Genomic DNA, 18,467 nt, shown 5'->3' with positions numbered 1-18,467 from the left:
CGAAACAGCACGACTACTCTATTCGTTACGTAAAACGTAGAACAGGAAACTAATACAAGCTTCGCGACGATTCCAAAACATTGACTTTCTTTGTTGTACGCAGTCGAAGAAGAATCTTTGTACATACGAGGAAGGACGACTGGAACGAATACAAAAACAGGAAGGTAAAGATACAGGACTCGATAATTGACTAATTAGTCTAAATTCAAAAATAATTTCGTACTCTTTAGACACAGAAGAGCTTGAACGTGAAAATATTATTCTTGAAATTTCCATATTTCGTGCTACAGCAATAATTCCACCTACGTGACATAGAGTAATTCAGAAATACCTTATATGTTAACATCATACGCCTATCCTTTAGTGTCCTTATAAATATTGTCCAACATGGATTTTATCGAAAATAACTTCGTATATACTCGTCTATATTTATTTCTCATACGTCGCGACCATTCGCTATCCCCATTTGTCCCCCCTCAACCTTATAAATCTATAAACAATCGTTTTACTGCTAACCTCGAGTCCTTGTATCGCGGCGTACGAATTAATTTATAGTAATAAACCACTCTGATACACGGTGTACACTTAAATATTTCCACTTCTGTACAGCTTCTGCAAAAGTGGCCGTATTCTCTTTTTCTCTATGTATGAAAAAATTGAACTTACTCAAGATTCGCGCACGGGGACGCAAACCATATTAGTATTCGGCAGGACATTTCAGAAGAACTGTGAAGATTTAACTACTTACAGGGTGTCCCTCGAAAATCCATCGATTATTTATCAGAACCTATCTGTTTCCCTAACAAAGAATTGGAAGTCTCAAAGTCACTATTTCCCAAGAATGATCTCGACTCATTCTCACCAGTGTTCCCCAAACTATCAGCCTGAGCAGACCGTCGAGAAACCTCGGAAGACGTCAACGATCCGAGGACATATACGTACATGTAAGGCAAGTTTGAGAAACACTGCTCCACGTGGAAAGACAGCGTTACTTGCGAACAGGGATCGACAAACTCTATTTAAAAAAGTATCGGAATGACGAATACCTTACTAATTTGTATTCCGTTTGTGATCGAATGCTTAAATTCATTCGTACGTTGCATTCGGCAGCTGTACGGTACGAATACATATATAGCACGTTAGATGTGTTTCAGCTACAAACTCATTCGAATACACCCATCTCTGTTCGCCAGCCAACCTGTAAGGACACCCTGTCCCTTGCGCTATGCGAATGTAACACGCGGATAAAATTCTGTCTAGAGTTTCAGTAACCTTCATTTGCCCATTCCCACCAGCGCCTCGTCCATTAGCTCGTCATCGGTGATACACGGCGAGGCGGAGTGAGGCGACGGTGGGATAACCCTCGGCGAGGGTGCAGGACTTTTTACGATGTGCACACTCACGGAAGGACTCGCTGGGAAGGCAGGTGGAGGGGGTGGTGGCGTGTTTCTGCGCACCGAGGCCGCCTGGGTCATCGCCCTCTCGGGAATGCTCGTGAAGTTCAAGCTCTTGGCCACGTCTTTCGGGGTAGAAAAATCCAGTAACATCTCCGCAGCCTCTTGCGACGTCGTCGGTGGTATCTCCATGCCAGGTTTAATGGTATTCGAGGAGCCCTCCGAGGTTACCACAGCGCCTAACGAAGAGGTACTCGACGATCCTCCGGAAGACGGTAGTTGTTGCTGTTGCGATTGCTGCTGCTGCGATTGTTGTTGTTGTTGTTGCTGCTGCTGCTGCGGTTGTTGCTGCTGCGGCTGTTGCTGCTTCTTCTCGTCGGATTTGTACTTTGTCATAGTCGCGTCCACTGGTTTAATGCTTAGGTTCAAGCTTTCCGAGCTTCCGTTACCGGTGTTCGAGGTGCTGGTCCCGTTGCCACCAGTTATAGCGCCGGTAGCCATCATGGCGGAGTACACGGGTTTGCTGGTAGCCTGTGCGTCGGAACTTTTTGGTAGAACGGCCATTACCGGACCACTGCCACTGGCGTCGTCTTTGCCGCCGGCTGTGGAGTTCAAGGTACTACTCAGAAACTGCGCGTTGGTCCTGCCCATCGATGACTCCTTGCACGAGTCGCGGGATTCGTTATCGGTCGGCTGCATCGAGAGATTCGTGGGGATATCCATGTCGTGCGAACCCCCGCTAGACAAAGCCGGAAGCAGGAGATTGCTGGTGTTGTCAGCGCTGAGATTCATAGACATTACCGTAGCTACACCTGTCATGGAAAGATTGTCAGGCTTCGTTTGTACGTGATCCCGTCTACCTTGGCTCGTTTGGTCCTCCGACGTTGCCTTGGAACCAGTCGACGTGGTGTTTGATATCGTTTGCAGTTTCCCTTGCTCCGACACCTGCTTCGTCGTCAAATTGTCCAGAGTCTTCCCAGGATCGGGGAGCATGGAAAGTTTTTCCGATTTCTTGTCACCAGAGTCCGCATTAGCTCTAGCGGACAGCTTGGGTATTTGAAACTTGGTGTCCAGTTGTTTCATGAGGCCTTCGACGACCAACTGTGGTGATAAATTGGGTAGACTCGACAAGTTCGACATGGTAGCGTGAGCTAAAAGTTTGAACGCCCTCTCGCTCTCGCTTTCCTCTCGTAAACCGGAGGGACTCGATTTTCTCGTGTCTCCGATGCCTTTCGAAGGAAATAAATTTTTATCGCCAGACTTAGACAATCGGGATTTGTCGCGATTTCGACTGAGATCCGTCACGCCCGAGCTGGTTGTCTTCGGAGAGCTCGAAGAGGACTTCGAGGACATGACGCTTTTGGTCAGCAAGCCAGCGCTACCACTACCTCCGACGTTGATTCCCCCTGCACCGTTTCCACTGCTAGAATTTGGTCCTGAGATAGATTTCAAAGTAGACAGCATCTTCTGTCCTAACAACGTCGCTTTGCTACCGCTGCTGCTTCCAGAACCGGAAGACGAGGAACCGGACAACTTCGGAGAAGTTTGGGAAGGGGGTTTCTTCGATGCTGGGCCAGAACTTACCCCTGGCTTCAAACCAGTGTGCGTTTTCGGGGACCCGTTACCCGACATGGAAGTGGAGGAAACAGACGAACTTGAAGATGTGCCAGTCGCGACGGACGCGGAGGACGAGGACAATTTAAGATTCGCTCCCGATTTCGAGTCTTTTGTGCGAGTTTTATTGATCGTTATCTTCATCCCATCCGAACTATGTTTCACCATGTACTCCGCAGGATTCTTCGACTCCATGGAGGAGTTTTTGCCGATGCATTTTCCCTCTGCGGTCTTGTTCGAAGAGCTACCAACGCTTCTCTCTTTCTGACTGCTCGAGTTGCCGCCTCCGCTGGTAGCTGATTTCGTTCCACCGTTGCCATTGTCGTCCGAACAGTGTTGAGCATTTTTCAGTTTATCGATGACAGCGCTCAACGAGCCCTTCCTGTTTCTCGCTTGTTGCTGGGCAATGGCGGATTTGCCGTGTTCCGAGCTGCCAGAGGGTGGCGTGCTGCCACCGCTATTAGGTAAGGCAGACTGCGTTTCCCCGCTAGGAATTAATTCCAGTTGTTTCAACTTACCGCTAGACGATTTTGTTTTGGGGCTCTGATGCCCGCTGGATCCACCGAAGGCTAACGACGATGTCTTTCTTTCCTTGTCCCGATTGGATTCTTTACTCGAGGACGACGAGGAAGAAGACTTCGTCTTGGACTGGCCCGCATCGGTGGTTTTACTGGAAGGGGAATTCGCTGCGGATTTCAGCGCGGACATGCTCGGTTTCCCGGTGCTCGCTGAACTGCCATGCTTAGGAGACGATGTGCCGTGTTTCGGACTCACGCTCGCAGCTACTGGCGTATGCTTGGGACTACTGCTGTAGACCGGAGAGTGCTTTGGACTTTGCACCGGCTTGTTCGTTGATTGTTTCAACGTGGGACTGGACTTACCTACAAGAGCGAGTGGACTGGTATGCGTGGGAGACGGACTAAATTTTCTTAACGTCGTGGCTGGCGATGCCGGGCGCGAGCTCAAGTTCGGCGGCGATTCGGTCGGTTTGATGCTCACCGATACCGGTTTCGACAATGGATCCTGTTTAGATGGTATCTTGTCCGGCGGCGGTCCCATAGGACTGTCCTCTCTTTTTCGCTTGCGTCTCTTCTCCAGCTTTCCCTTATCCTCCGTCGACTTTCCCTTCGAGCTCTTTCTTTCTCTGCGTTCGTCCGTCAAACTTTTCGACTGCGTTGGTCCAGCTATCGGAGTTATAGTAATAGAACTCGGTAAAGTGGTTTGCGGCGACGATGCTATCGGTATTATTTCAATGCCGGGTCTCCTTTCCAAACCCATCCCCGTAAGTACAGAATTATAGTTGGTAGTTTGACCCAAACTACTGCTTGAAATTGGCGTTATACTTACTGATGGCGGCACCAGGTTTTTGTTCTCTTCGAATATAATCGGACTCTTTTTCTCTTCCCTTTTCCTCGACTTGCGATCTCTTTTGATCAACTCTTCCACATCTTGCAAATCGTGAACGTCCGTTATCTCGCTCTCGTTGTCGAAATCGTAGTCGGAGCTTTTATCCGTTCCCAAGATATCCGTGGGATCCAAATTGGAAAAATCCAGACCGCTGGTTAAACTCGTGGCTGACGTTGGAGTGGACGTTCTCGTTTCGTTCATAGTTTCTCTACCACCTGTCGGCGTACCGAGAGGCGTCGAATCGGAACTGGAACTTTCCAATAGTATTTCCGCCGTCTCGTCGCCTTTCCTCTTAGGACTACGCCAAATACCGTCCGCTGTTTTTCTTTTGCGCGTTTTTTTCCCACGCTCGTTGATAGGATTAGCCAACGAGTTTTTTGCTTGTCCAAGCAACGCCCCCAATTGCAAAGGGTTCAACATCGCAGTAGTTGTGGTATCGGATTGGCCGGAATATGACGGAAACCCGATACTATTCTCCGTTCCGGCATCTAAAAAAGACTGCTGCTGCTGTTGTTGTTGTTGCTGCTGCTGCTGCTGTTGTTGCTGTTGCGACGACTGTTGCCGCCCCATAGTTCCGTTTCCGTTATTCAAGCCGGGTTCCTGCTTTATTTTCGTTTCCCCGTTAGTGAAATCCGGCATTCCGGAACCATTTTGGCTGTTCTGATCCTTGCCAGAACCAAGGTTAACGTTGTAGTTTCCGTTTCCGCTATTCATACTGTTCATCGCGTTCAAAGAGTCTCGACTCTCCCACGACTTCATGAGAATCCTCATTGTCAAAGGTATACTTAAACACTTCTGTAAGACTTTTCCGGTCAAATCTGACGTTCGTTCCGTGTTCGTTATACTTATCCCGTACAATTTGCACTTCAACGCGGAGATATCCGTCAAATCCAGTTCCACCGTCGCCATTGTTTCTTCAAAAGGATGCTCCAAACTTACCGATATGTGTTGCCATGATAAAGCGCTCACTTCGAATATAGTCGCGTGTTCTGGATCGTGCCGAGCCATGGGTCTAACGCAACTAGCGATTAGAGTGTTAAATAGCGCTTGTTGACGTAAGTATACCAAGATCTGTGGAACATGGGCTGGGTGTGTGAAAGGAATGCTGCATACTAATACACCTTCCATATTTCTATTTTCTGTCATGAAGTAGCAATGCTGTTGATCCGGCAACGTCTGTAACGGAATAGAAGTTTAATGGATTAAGACATTTTTACGATCGACTGATGAGGAATACTTCTTAACCTATTGTAACTACAAGAGACGCCTATATATAAATTTCTCTACATACAACGTAAAGTCCTCTGTTGTTTCGGCAATCTTGCTGACCCTCGCTGGCATTTTGTATAATTAAACTGAGCAACGGATGTGGAGCGGATATGTCTCCGCATTCGAGTTCCGTAACCTTCTGTATCCTGCGTACCAATTCCATGCACATCGGCATTTTGTTAACTAGTTTTAAAACGAAACAAGCGGGTAACACAGATGAATTTGTACCAGTTAATGGAGCATAGGATGGAGTACTGAAAATGAATAATTATTGATTAGACCATGATTGAGTTGGATTTAATACTATTTCCTTCAACGGAATACAAACCTTTTTCCTGTGGGACTTCTATTTACAGTTATGATACTAGTTGTAGGCAACTTGTGAGCAGTCGAACCTTCCATACAAACCGTAACAGAATGGCCAATTTTCCGTTTGATAACTACATCCGAATTCAATGCATCGCAGGTATGATTCTCCTGATCCATTAAATCATAAGGAGAAACGAAATATGTCAGTTTCATCGCGTGACCTCCCCTTCTTCGCTCGAGAATTCCTGAAGTGAATATCACTTTGTAAGTATAACTGTTACTTTTTTACTTTGCAAGAAAATTAATATTATTGAACTAACCAACTGGGCTTTTATGAACAAGATTAAAGGGTTCCTTGATAAATGTTTGCAATTGAGCTAAGATACCCAAATCAGCTTCCAGCGATTGTAAAGCACTGAATGCTTTACATTTTACCTTCTTATCTGCATTTAATTGATATATCGAAGCTAAACCTTCTAATTGTACTGTAAAATCAAGGAAGTCTCCTCGCGACAAACAAGATACCAACACATCACAGCTCTGCAAATATATTACCAGGAGATTACATTTATTATTAATAAAAATGAAAATTATTCAACTCCAACCAAATTTATACCTGCTGTTCATTTTTTCCTTCATGGTGGATTTTAACATCTTTAACTACACCTGTTGGCTCCAAAAGAACTTCCAAAAAAAACATATCCGATGATATAAACAATTCTGTACCTGGTGGACCAGACATCATAAACTTTAAGCTGTAACCCAATTGCAACACAAACATTGTCTAAGTTATCTGGTGTTCTTCCATAATACAATGCACAAATTATGAATATTTACCCCAATTGTCTGGTTAAACTCTCCAAGCGCTCCACCATGGATTGCAAGGAGGTTACTTTAATGGAATGTTGTAAAGTATCTAAACATTTCTGTAATTGACTTTTCTCTGCACTGTCAATTGCAAACCTCTTGTCCTATTGAAATAGTAAAATATCATTAATAGAAGATCAGTTTTGAGCAGTCGATAATCAAATATAATTCAAGCACTAAATTAAAAATAACTTACCAGCATTGCCATACGCAGGTTCTTGGCAGTTTCCACCAAGGATTTAAAAGTTGAAGCTTTGGAGCGTAATTTCTCCATAAGCAATTCCATCTGCCACTCTTTCCCTTTATCCATACCTGGACCACCAGTGACAGTAGGTTGCCCACCTACATAAAAATATTTGTATAAAATACGATTAAATAGTAATCATAAATTACTAAATTGTTTAGAATATTTTCACAAATATCTACCGCAATTATAATTATTCAACTATAAATGGAGTTACATTTTTTGTGTATGCAGATACACAATCGAAAACTATAAAGCACGGTGAATTTTTAACTTTCTTCGAATCGAAATATAATTATGGCCATTATTTTCGAAACAAAATTTGTTCGTTTACTTCGGGGCAATAGAAAATTTGAACACCCACATGAAATAAATTCTAAATAATACTCACTGAGGGGCTTTTGTCCGTTCGCAACATCCATGTATTCCGTGATGGATCACACGGTGTTGAAATCTACTTGTATATCGATGTTCGTTTATTATTATAATATCACAATAACATTATTACACACTACATTGTGACAGGAGCCGTTATATTCACCTAACCCACGTTTGATCGCTTAACTACTCCTAACCTTTACGCACAATATAGTATTATAGTTATACTATACTTAGAAGCTATACGTTTCTACGTATAGGCGTTTTCGTCCGTATCATGCCCGAAGAGGGGGGAATTCGGCAATACTTTATTAAAACACGCTCTTCTACACCCTCTACAGCAGCAAACTGAGTGTTAATATTAACTATAACGTTTGCGACTTGTTAAATTCAATATTACTCGTAATCAAATGTTAAGTTTTATTTTATAATAAAATTCGATTGGTTTCATACTTTGTACATACAATAAATTATCTTCAAACCGCTAGATTCATAGGATTAGCGTGTAATGCGAATTGATATATAAATTAAGTTTCTACATATAACTTATTATATTCTATCTAATAAATTAAACTAAATTGCCAAGATCGCATAAAATACATTAGGAATATATATACAGGATGTCCCAAAAGTCGGGGAGGAGCCGAAAATGGGGGGTAGCTGAGACGATTCTGAACAACAATTTCCTTTGCAAAAATGTCGGATGGGGCTTCGTTAAGGAGATATTAAGCGAAAACCCCGACCAATCAGAGCGCGCGTAGACCTTCGATGCACGTCGAGTCACTTGTTCGCATACAAGCGCGGCCGCCAGCGCGTAGCCTTCGCTACCGCGGCCGCTCCAACGGTCTACGCGCGCTCTGATTGGTCGGGGTTTTCTCTTAATATCTCCTTAACGAAGCCCTATCCGACATTTTTACAAAGGAAATTGTTGTTCAGAATCGTCTCAGCTACCCCCCATTTTCGGCTCCTCCTCGACTTTTGGGACAACCTGTATATATATCTCATGATGCAAAGTATCACGATTCACAAGAGTATTCATTTATTCTATTTGTGGGAGTTTATGGCTTGGTTTATACTACACTTTCTCCTGTATAGTTTATTATCGTACAATTACAGTCCACGATACAGGATGGAATTAATACATAATCGTGGTTTATTAGCTAATACTACAAATTCTTTAACAAATAATCCTATTAAATGAATGTAATAGTTGATATTATTAATATTAAACCATTCTACTATACGTAATGCTAGTGGCGCCATCGGTGTGAAAATGCCCAAGTTTTAAATAAATCATTTTATTAATTTTTATTTTCACCCTTCTCATCTTTCATACAATAACTTTTGAATCTTTTATGAATTAAGTAACGGCTATGTATCATTCTCCTTTGGATATAAACATTAAATCGGTAATAATAAATAGTTTTACTTTTTATGGTTTTTAATTAAGTTAAACAAATTGTTTTTAAGGTAACAATTACACATAACAATAACATTTAATTACTGGTTAATCACAGAATACTGAACTTCGTTTTGCTATGATAATGACTGAACATATATTTTACAATGTGCGTTTTGAAGTTTCCTTGTTTGTTGTTACGTGTTTTACAAACACAAATGAACAATGACTTAAAAATAAATGTTACAATTTTTCCTGTCACTGCTTTCGTGTAACAATGATTACACCAGCAGATAAATATATTTTGGTCCGCTTTATTTTTTATGTATTTGAAATTATTTACAAAACGTACAATACAAAATGGAAAAGGAAGAAAGAGATATTAAATACTTATCGACAAAAAATGAGGAAGTAAATGCAGAGATCAGTCAATCGTTAAAGTTAACAAATTAATTGTGTGGTGCTCTCTTACCATTCATGTAACCAATCCATCTTTCTGCAGTCGCGGTAAAGATTGGATCGGTATCAATTGAATTTAAAAGAAGAAGCTGATTGACATGCGTAGAATGATAATCCCATCTAGCTAAATTTGGGGCTGTTTTTAATGTAAAATGACGTAAATCATACGTAGTACCGGAGCCTGTATCGTATAAAGTTAACATGTTTTTCAGCGAAGTCATACCCTGATTAAAAAGACGGGATGCTTCTTCCGCATCTTTACCTGTCGCTATACTCTTTAAGTCATACAAACCAATTAGAGAATAAATAAAACCATTAAGTACAAAAGAAGAAGGCGTTGTAGGATATTCTTCATACCATACGTATTTACCTAAAAATACTGCAGCTACTCCACCTTTATTAGAGGTTAACCTAAAAGGCTGCAAACCTCTAATAGCAGCTTGAAGATACTGCTCTTCGCTGGAATGATAATATGCTCGCGCTAATACAGAAATAGCATGCCCTTGACCCATACTAGAATACCTGCAATTATTATAATGTAATTTAATATTTCGAAAATTATATAACTCCATACAAAGTTAACAATGAAGTAGAATAAAAGTTAAAATACCATCCAGGCTCGAGAGTAGCCATTCCGGGCGCTACTTTTCTTCTAACGGGATTTGCCCATCCACCAGAAGTAATATTCTGATTGGCTACAAACCATCTTGCTGCATCGTAAAACTGCTCCATATGTTCACTTGAAGATAGTGTTATATTGTCAATCATTCCAGATCCATATAAAGTTATTCTTATCATCTACAATGAACAGAATAGATACATATCCTCTTAAAGTAAGTTGAAAACAAAAGTTTAAATAAAATGTATTTGTTAAATGTTAACTTTATATGTTACCTTCAATTTTGATCGTGTCAATTTTTTCTTATTTTTATCATTTAAATATAAACCTTTTTGTAAATCGATAACTAAGTCTCTTGTAAACCTTCTCCATTGATGATTAATTTGGCCAATTCCATAATAGACATGGTTGTTGTAAGTATGCAACACTATATTACTAGTAATATAGTGAAGATAATGCATTTCTTTTCTTTCTCTAGACTGTAGTGTAATTACAATGCTTCCATTGTCTTTAATATTAAAGTTCCATTTTAATACAAAATCTAGTACATGATCTAACTTCAAAGTTATTCCAGAAGTACTAGTTTCTGGTGTAGCAAATTTCATTACATGACTGTTAGCATGCTTATCAAATATCCTAGATACAATAGATCCCTGAGGAATGATCCATTCTCTTTTAACTTTATCAGAATCTTCAATAATCTTTTTACGAGGTTCTGGCTCTGTTAAATTTTTACTGTAGTGGGATAGTCCAAATTGAGCAATTTGAGTTGGATAATAATATCCTTGACTCTTCCACTGAGTTGATATCGGTACACCATCATTTCCACTGATGCATTTTACACGTTCTCGAACTTCAACATTGTAGTTTTCAAAAGTCATAAACACACCACGAGGATCATATTTTCCCTTGGGATTAACAATTTTTGAATAACTGTGCAACCATTCGAACCTCTCCAAACCATCATAAGTTGCTAACTTTCCATAGATCTATCATATATTAAAAAAATTAATATACTATTACTTTGATAAATGAATTATAATAGTAAAACTTACTTCAAAATATTTGTGTATGAATGAGAATGGTATATACACTTCATCCCCTTCTTTACGACATCCAATGTTATAATCACCATTTATGTGACAATCTATTTCTTGATATCCAGTCTCTAGATTTTGTCGATCCTTTGTGTAAATTTAAATACAATGACAATCAATAAGTATTATCATCATTATAAAAGGTTATCATTTTGCTTTTACACTATATTAGATAGCTCTGAGGTATAATAATTATCTTAATTATTAATAACCAGCCAAAAATATATTTTGTTTTATAAAATGACTTGAACAAAAAAGTATTATTTCATAAAAATATAAATTAAACATATTTACTTACTCTGTGTTGAAATTTTGCCTTCCATTCTGTACTTCTAAAAAATTGGAGGCTACCACAATTATTCCACGATGTTAATAATGAACTTAACACTGCAACTAATATTACAAGCAATATTGTCTTGAAGTTCAACCGCATCATCCTATAAAATCTATTTAAATTTGAAATTCATTAACAGAAACCAGCAGTGTTATATTACATTTCCCTTAAAATATTTAAAAATTAATTCTATAAAACGGGAAATAATTCTTACTTTGGTATTATTAAAATTTGTATCCTACTTCCTGTCAAAAATAATTTCGCTTAAGGTTAAACATTGTGTTCTTCATTTTTCGAAAGTGCAAGATTCTGGAAAGATGCAATAAATTATTTAAAAAAGCATTTTTTTAATAAAAAAATGCTCACATTTGTTGACAGCTTTTAAATTGCATACATGTGTTCACCCCTTTTATGGAAATACTGTTTATATTTTCCATAGGGGTTATTTTACATGTGATCATCGATGACAATAAACGTCAATCAGTGATTCATACATGTCACTTGAGTATTGTCATTAGATGTAGCCAAAGTCCTAAGTTATATCTATTTTGTTGCTTGCACTATTCACTATTTTATAAGAAAGGTTTACGAATTCTTGCTTTTATGACATATTAGAAACATTGCGTAAATTCCCTACGACACTTATACGTCATCGTAATATTCATACTTAGTAAATTTTTAGTTGTTTTACGAAAACTTATTTTCAATAGGGTAAAGCAGCAGTTCTCAAACTCCACTTTTCTGGAGGTATGTCAATAAAGGCTAATTTTTTGTGAACTTCATTAAACCGAATTCAAGCCTGATTTAAAACGGGGAATGTTACAGCTGTGCAAAAATACAATACAACATTAAAAATAAAATACATTAAAAATACTTCAATTTTACTATAGAAATTCGCCAAAAGTTTTCCTCCATGAAGGGTGCGCAGGACCCAGAGCCAAACTCCGAGTTGACTTCAGCGACAGTTGCGGAAAAAGTAGGAAACTCCGGGATAAGGACAGAGAGAGCGATACAAAAATTGCAGGAGAGACGAGGACAGGGCGATTAAGCTAGCATGATTCTTGTCAAGGATATTGAAGCAAAGAAGCAACATTTTCTCACGATTCTTTTTCGAAAATATTCTTTACATCACTCCGCATGCCACTCTAACGCCCGATTTTGCAATTTCGGTCTTGAAACTTTGTAAATAATAAAAGTATGGTTTTTTTTTCTTATAGAATAAATTTGTTTACAAACACTTTTTCCAAAATCGGGCCTTACAGTGGCATGCGCCAAGGTATAAGGAATATTTTGAAATCAAAATTATTAGAAAATATTGCTTCTTTGCTTCAATATCCTTGAAAAGAATCATGATAGCCTAATCGCCCTGTCTTCGTCTCTCCTGCAATTGTTGTATCGCCCTCTCTGTCCTTATCCCGGAGTTTCCTACTTTTACCGCGACTGTCGCTGAAGTCAACTCGGAGTTTGGCTCTAGGTCCTGCGCAGCCTTAAAAATACGCGGGAAAGTAACGCTAAAGCGACACGAAAGTTCCTAGATATGCTAGATATTTAGGAATTTTAAGGTTACAAACTTATAACTCCATCTGTGAGTCGTGATACACAATGGAATGTTCAATATTACTTGTGTACTAAGGAAATTTATAAGAGATGGAGCTGAGTGGAATATTGAAATATTATTAAATAGGTATGTGTACTACATACAGAAGATATTTTGAATTTGTAGATATTCGAAATAACCATTAATAATGCCTGATTTTGAACGCGAAATGGAGACGTACATCGTTATTAAACTTCCATTTTTCAGCGTTCCGTGAAGTATGCATTGGTACTATTATCAGAAGTTCTTTTACTTCCTTCCCCACGTATAGTATTTGTTTGCTAGTACTTGAATCTAATCAAATTTTGAAGCACTTTTAATAGTTTCTATGTTGTATCTATGTGCTAAAAATTTCTTGGATCATCTTACTTTGCTAACTATCTACCATAAGTTTCAAATCCATACTCCTATGACAATGGACCTTGTTAATACATTATGATTGCATTTCCAGCTATAAAATGTTTGTCTTTTGAAAACTGATCTGGTTAATTTATCATTAAGCAATAGATTGAAGTATAATTTATGCCTTAACTTGAATTTTGTGACATTATAGTTATTAGTACAAGAACATTTTTCTCGAGAATGTTTAGTAATAATAAAATTGAAATATTATCGGTTGCTTTATTATACAATTGCAGCAGTGAAGGCTATTATACATTTCTTGCTACCTTTATTATAGGATTTGGTCCAGTTGGACTATGCGTAAAATTGTACATAATAACTAGTTGCTTCCTTCTAATAAGCAGATGTATTATAACATGATTCATAAGATTTCTAATAGAATTATTTTCCCTTTTTTTTCAATAGGAAGATGATATGAAGATTGAAATTAAAAACTTGATAAATAACACTTTTTATATTAATTGCTTCAAGCATCATATATTTTGTATTGCCTGATATCGTTGTTCTTAATTTTCCTTATGTTTTGATTTTAAACTTGGTTTTTATTAATTATTGTTTTAATATAAAACACAATACTAGTAAAAGCTTAGTTTTCTGGTCTGTTCCAACAATACTTGTTTAATTTAACAGAGAGTCACTTAATTGGAAGTGTTAAGTAATTTATCACATTATGATATTCGATGGAAGAAAGTAAGGTGAACTACTATTTCATAAAAATTATGACAAAATTGTTATACATTACCATGATATCCTATGAAATTATAAAGAATATGTTCATTATGTGCAGATAAACAATGGAAGCAAGTCAAGAAAAGCAACTCCCTTCACGGGGGTTGAAACAAGTAAAGGTAGATAACTGGGGAACATTCTTCCTTCAACGACTTCAGCAACTTTATTTTGAAGAAGAATTACTTGACCTCACAGTTAAATTTCCCACTAGTGATATCACTGTTCAGGTAATAAGCTTTAAATTTATCTATTAAAAAATGAAACTTAGACTAATTTACTTTCTTTTTTATGTAAATTTTATGTAAATATTTTAGGCTCATCGTTTAGTCATAACAACATGCACAGATTATTTTGTGCAATTGGAACGTGAACAAAAGGAGAAAGATAAAAACTTTGATGGTGTAATCATTATGCCTCCAGATATGCCATATGAGTGTGTCAAGTCAATTATAAGGTATATTTAGACATAATTTATCTAATCTTGATCAAGGAATATTTTTACAATGTTTGAAATAACAATATATTTACATTTGTACAGTTTTATGTACACTGGTCAATTGGAATATTGGACCTCTGAGCAACATGCTCTGTACCGCACCGCGCAGAAAATGAATATGACTGTCTTAACTAAGTTGCTTGATGCACAATTTAATACTGCTCCTTTACAAAATGATCAGTCACCAAAGTCCACTTCACGACAAGTGATAGCAGTCTCTAAGCCTTCAACGTCTAGCACAAAACAGACAACTACACCCACTTCATCGCCGGGACTTTCAAGTCAACCATTGCCAGGTAGAAAGTAAGTATTCAATTCTTTTATAATTAAGTGTGTAAACTTCGTAACATTGCGCTATATAAAGTGTTTATTATTTCAGATTGCCTATTTGGAAAAGGAAATTAGATACACCACCGAGTACACCGTCACCCATCTTTGAAATGCGAACATTCCATGGAATGACCTCAACGAATAGGCCTACAGAGGTGACTCCTGGACCATCTCGATTCGATCTTCCCGAAGCCGAAGAATTTGCACTCGGGGTATTTTCATCATTCGATGACATCACTTACAATACAAAACCAATTGTTCAAGCACCAGATAAATATAAAAGAGATAATTCGCCCAGCGGTAAATGTTCACCAGATAGGGACAGTAATAAAAATGACACAACCGAAGATGAAGAAGACGAAGGTCATACGAACGAGAAGAGTCTGAAAGAAATGAATTCGGATGACGATTGGTCCGTAGCTAGATGTTTTCAAAGAGGTCAAGAAACACAGCCTTCGCCGTCAAAGAGAGTACGATTCGACCTTGAAGAGAAGGAAAACATGGAAAAAGGAAAATCGCCGTACAGGACAAATTCAGACGATTCGATTAATAATCATGCGAAAATCATTCGAGAGGTGTTGAAGAAGTACCCTCATTTAGTAAAGAATAATACAAATATACGTTTAAAGATAATGCAGAAGGAGGCAAAATCGTCCGAGAGTAATTCAGCATGCAAAACTAAAGTTTCTTACGTTGTTCTAAAATCTGATCACTTGATGTCAAGTAATAACGGCGAAGAAAATGAATCAAAAAGTAATGGAAACGTCGATGGCGGCGAGACTGGTCCTTGGAAATGTACTAAATGCGATATAGAAGAAGAATACACAAATTACTATATGTACAGAAGGCATATGCAAGACGTGCACGAAGAAAAATTCGATCCAAGAGTTTGCGAGCATTGTGGCTACAAAGCGACCAAACGAAATATTTTGATGTATCATCTTTATACAAAACATAACGTACCTCCCCCGAAAAGCATGTGTTTCCCGAAGTGCCAGGCCTGCTCATACGTAGCACTTTCAGAGACGCTCTTGGTAAGACATCAGATAAATCATCATCATCGTCCATCTCGTCAGCATTCATCAACGACAGACGAGCTTCAATGCACGCAGTGTTCGCAAACGTTCAAAGATGTCCACGAATTAACAGCGCATGAAATTAATACCGGCCACGGAAATCTGTCGGATGGAAAGGATAAAGGTCATCGTTGCTCTCACTGTGGCAAAGTTTTCGTACGCGCTACAAACTTGCAAGTTCACCTCGATTGCGTACACAAGGACTTACGAGATCCGGAAGCGGCGTCCTCGCGACCAGTTTCATCGGTACCTTCATCGGAAGCGGAGGCCCTTAGTCACGTTGCGAGCGGAATAGCAGCTTCCTTGGGTGTTGGAGAAAATGCTTCGGCAGAATCTCCAGACATTGGGGAAAACGAGACAGAGTACGTGGTGCCGGAAATGGAATTAAACACTATGACAAACGAGATAACCTACACCACTCACGGGCTTGGCGAGCAGCCCATGATTATGCTTATCGATAATGAAAATTATCAGCAAGGAGAAGGCGAACAACAACAGTTGCAACCGCAACAATTGAACATTTCCGACAACGAGCAGATCGTAATGCAGGGTACAGAAGATGGAATGATCGTTTATATTCATGGAAACGAGGAAGGAGACCGACAAACGTACGAGCAGTATCAGTCAGGAGATATTACTGAGGAAACTGAAGAAATAGTGGAGGAGGTCGTTGAAGAAGTAGAAGAAAAAGTAATGGAAGAAGAGGAAGAAGAAGAAGAAGAAATGCAAGTCGAACAGACGGAAATGTTGGAAGAGAATGTCGAGCAAGTGGAGGAGGTTATACAGTACGTAGAAGAACAGACGGAAATAGTTGAATATGATGAGCAGTGTAGCGAACAAAGTAACAGTGCAGACGAGCCTCAAGAATCAGTTATGATCATCGAAGAAGAACATGTCGAGGAAGCAGAACCTGATGCTGAAAAGAATGATAAAGAAAATGAAGCAACAGCAGCAACAACCACAACTACAACTTCAACAACATTTACCGAGTGGGACGAGGATAGTAGAGAATTAGTTGAATCATAAATAACAATATTATTGCGGTAAAACGATCGGCCAGCAAATCCAACTCCCGAAGATCTTGAGTTCAAATCCTGCCGTTCGCATCCTCTTTTTTTCTAGACTATATTACACAGGCTTTATTCTTTCTTATTTTTCATAAGTGTCTATGATCAACAAAAGAATATGTTTCAGTTGCATTTCATTCCGTTTCTTCGATCTATTTCCGTATAGTGAATTAAGAAAATCGATTTCAGTATAAAAATAAAATGTAAATGACCAATCTTACCTAAAGAAGATTAATTATTACGAACGAAGCTTTTACGAAATGATGATTCGATTTGCGTAGATTGTGTTTGAACAATTGCTAAAATGGTAATTTTAAGCGAATCTTCAATTTCTGGAGTTCTTATTTCATTAATCACATTTATCGAGAGTTGTTTATGAATTTTTTATATTTTCAATAATTGTAAAATTTGTTTGAACTTATACTTGTACAAGCGTTTGTCAATGAAGAAACGTGCAATGAAAGCCAGAAAAGGTAGAAGCATGGACTTTATATGTTTAACCGCTGATTGCACATGTTCAATACGAATATTTGAAATAAAATGATTTTAAAAATGCGCTTTCTCCGATAATTCTTTTTCGAACACTGTAACGGTGGGTTATCTACGACAATCAGTTACAGTCTAAAATAGATATTTCAAAGATGACTAAAATAAAATAACAGTGTGTATTTTAACATACATTACGCGTATACTCGTGTGTAATTGAAAATTAATATATTCTTTAAAATTTTCTCGATACTTCAAAATCAAGGTAATACTTGTTCTTTATTGGGGTATCAAGAAAATAGTATCAAATTTACTAAAACGTAAATTGCCGTTTACTATACACTTCGTTATTCACGGTTTCGGAAATATATTGAACTGAATTAATATATATTTTGATTTAATATATAGTGGTTTAATAATGAAGGTGCTCGTAATATTTCGTTTCACGTATTACTTAATATAGAAAATATGTAGCCTCATAGAAAAAGTATCGATAATCTGAAATAATTTTGAAATGAAATATATTATTACGAAAGATCACGCTATGTATTTGATATGTTATTAAACTGATAATTTTTACAAATAAGGAAATTAATAATAAAACATATTAAAAATTCGTAACATAAGTCATATTTTTAGCAATGACGTTGAGCTAAAAGTCACGTGTGTGTATATTAACAAACTTAACTGTTCAAATGAATAGAGATAAAATAAAAATCACGAATAAATCACTATACATATGTTGGTTTTATTCGCTATTCATAATTCGAATAAAATATTGCCCAGTCTCTACTTTCATCGATTTATGGACGGAGGAATATGTATAATTACATTTGTAGGAAAACCTTTTTATAAATACAAGACAGCAAATAAATAATGAAGCGTGATTAATTG

General features: G+C 38.1%; 3 protein-coding genes across 9 annotated transcripts; 1 reads left to right on the top strand and 2 right to left on the bottom strand.

The window, feature by feature from the left end:
* Positions 1–238: 238 nt before the first annotated feature.
* LOC128887259 (mediator of RNA polymerase II transcription subunit 1-like) lies at positions 239–8,259 on the bottom strand. Of its 2 annotated transcripts, XM_054142961.1 has the most exons (8): positions 7,496–8,259; positions 7,057–7,202; positions 6,831–6,964; positions 6,610–6,748; positions 6,314–6,533; positions 6,013–6,238; positions 5,707–5,938; positions 239–5,591 (listed from the first exon to the last, which is right to left on the bottom strand). In XM_054142961.1, exons 1-8 carry the CDS (start codon positions 7,524–7,526, stop codon positions 1,275–1,277), a joined length of 5,445 nt encoding a protein of 1,814 aa, XP_053998936.1. In that variant the 5' UTR covers positions 7,527–8,259; the 3' UTR covers positions 239–1,274. The 2 variants fall into 2 exon arrangements, with proteins under 2 accessions (XP_053998936.1, XP_053998937.1); XM_054142962.1 differs by lacking the exons at positions 7,057–7,202; positions 7,496–8,259 and having other exon boundaries at positions 6,610–6,719.
* Positions 8,260–8,612: 353 nt separating this feature from the next.
* LOC128887070 (D-glucuronyl C5-epimerase B) lies at positions 8,613–12,043 on the bottom strand. Of its 4 annotated transcripts, none has more exons than XM_054142523.1 (7): positions 11,757–12,043; positions 11,605–11,699; positions 11,355–11,502; positions 11,015–11,143; positions 10,235–10,948; positions 9,951–10,138; positions 8,613–9,862 (listed from the first exon to the last, which is right to left on the bottom strand). In XM_054142523.1, the coding sequence occupies exons 3-7, from the start codon at positions 11,490–11,492 to the stop codon at positions 9,331–9,333; spliced, it is 1,701 nt and encodes a 566-aa protein (XP_053998498.1). In that variant the 5' UTR covers positions 11,493–11,502; positions 11,605–11,699; positions 11,757–12,043; the 3' UTR covers positions 8,613–9,330. The 4 variants fall into 4 exon arrangements, with proteins under 4 accessions (XP_053998498.1, XP_053998499.1, XP_053998497.1 ...); XM_054142524.1 differs by having other exon boundaries at positions 11,785–12,043; XM_054142525.1 differs by having other exon boundaries at positions 9,459–9,615; positions 9,711–9,862; positions 11,605–12,043.
* A 920-nt stretch (positions 12,044–12,963) lies between these two features.
* LOC128886981 (centrosome-associated zinc finger protein CP190) lies at positions 12,964–17,641 on the top strand. 3 transcript variants are annotated; one of them, XM_054142314.1, is made up of 5 exons: positions 12,964–13,074; positions 14,177–14,345; positions 14,433–14,572; positions 14,657–14,917; positions 14,994–17,641. In XM_054142314.1, the coding sequence occupies exons 2-5, from the start codon at positions 14,184–14,186 to the stop codon at positions 17,044–17,046; spliced, it is 2,616 nt and encodes an 871-aa protein (XP_053998289.1). In that variant the 5' UTR covers positions 12,964–13,074; positions 14,177–14,183; the 3' UTR covers positions 17,047–17,641. The 3 variants fall into 3 exon arrangements, with proteins under 3 accessions (XP_053998289.1, XP_053998290.1, XP_053998288.1); XM_054142315.1 differs by having other exon boundaries at positions 13,068–13,205; XM_054142313.1 differs by lacking the exon at positions 12,964–13,074 and adding an exon at positions 13,197–13,215.
* Positions 17,642–18,467: the final 826 nt, after the last annotated feature.

The sequence above is a fragment of the Hylaeus anthracinus genome, unplaced genomic scaffold (assembly GCF_026225885.1).
Source record: "Hylaeus anthracinus isolate JK02 unplaced genomic scaffold, UHH_iyHylAnth1.0_haploid 11985, whole genome shotgun sequence".
Classification (NCBI taxonomy): Eukaryota; Metazoa; Arthropoda; class Insecta; order Hymenoptera; family Colletidae; genus Hylaeus; species Hylaeus anthracinus.
The sequence above is the reverse complement of the archived record's forward strand: the minus strand, read 5'-3'. Positions and strand labels throughout refer to the sequence as shown.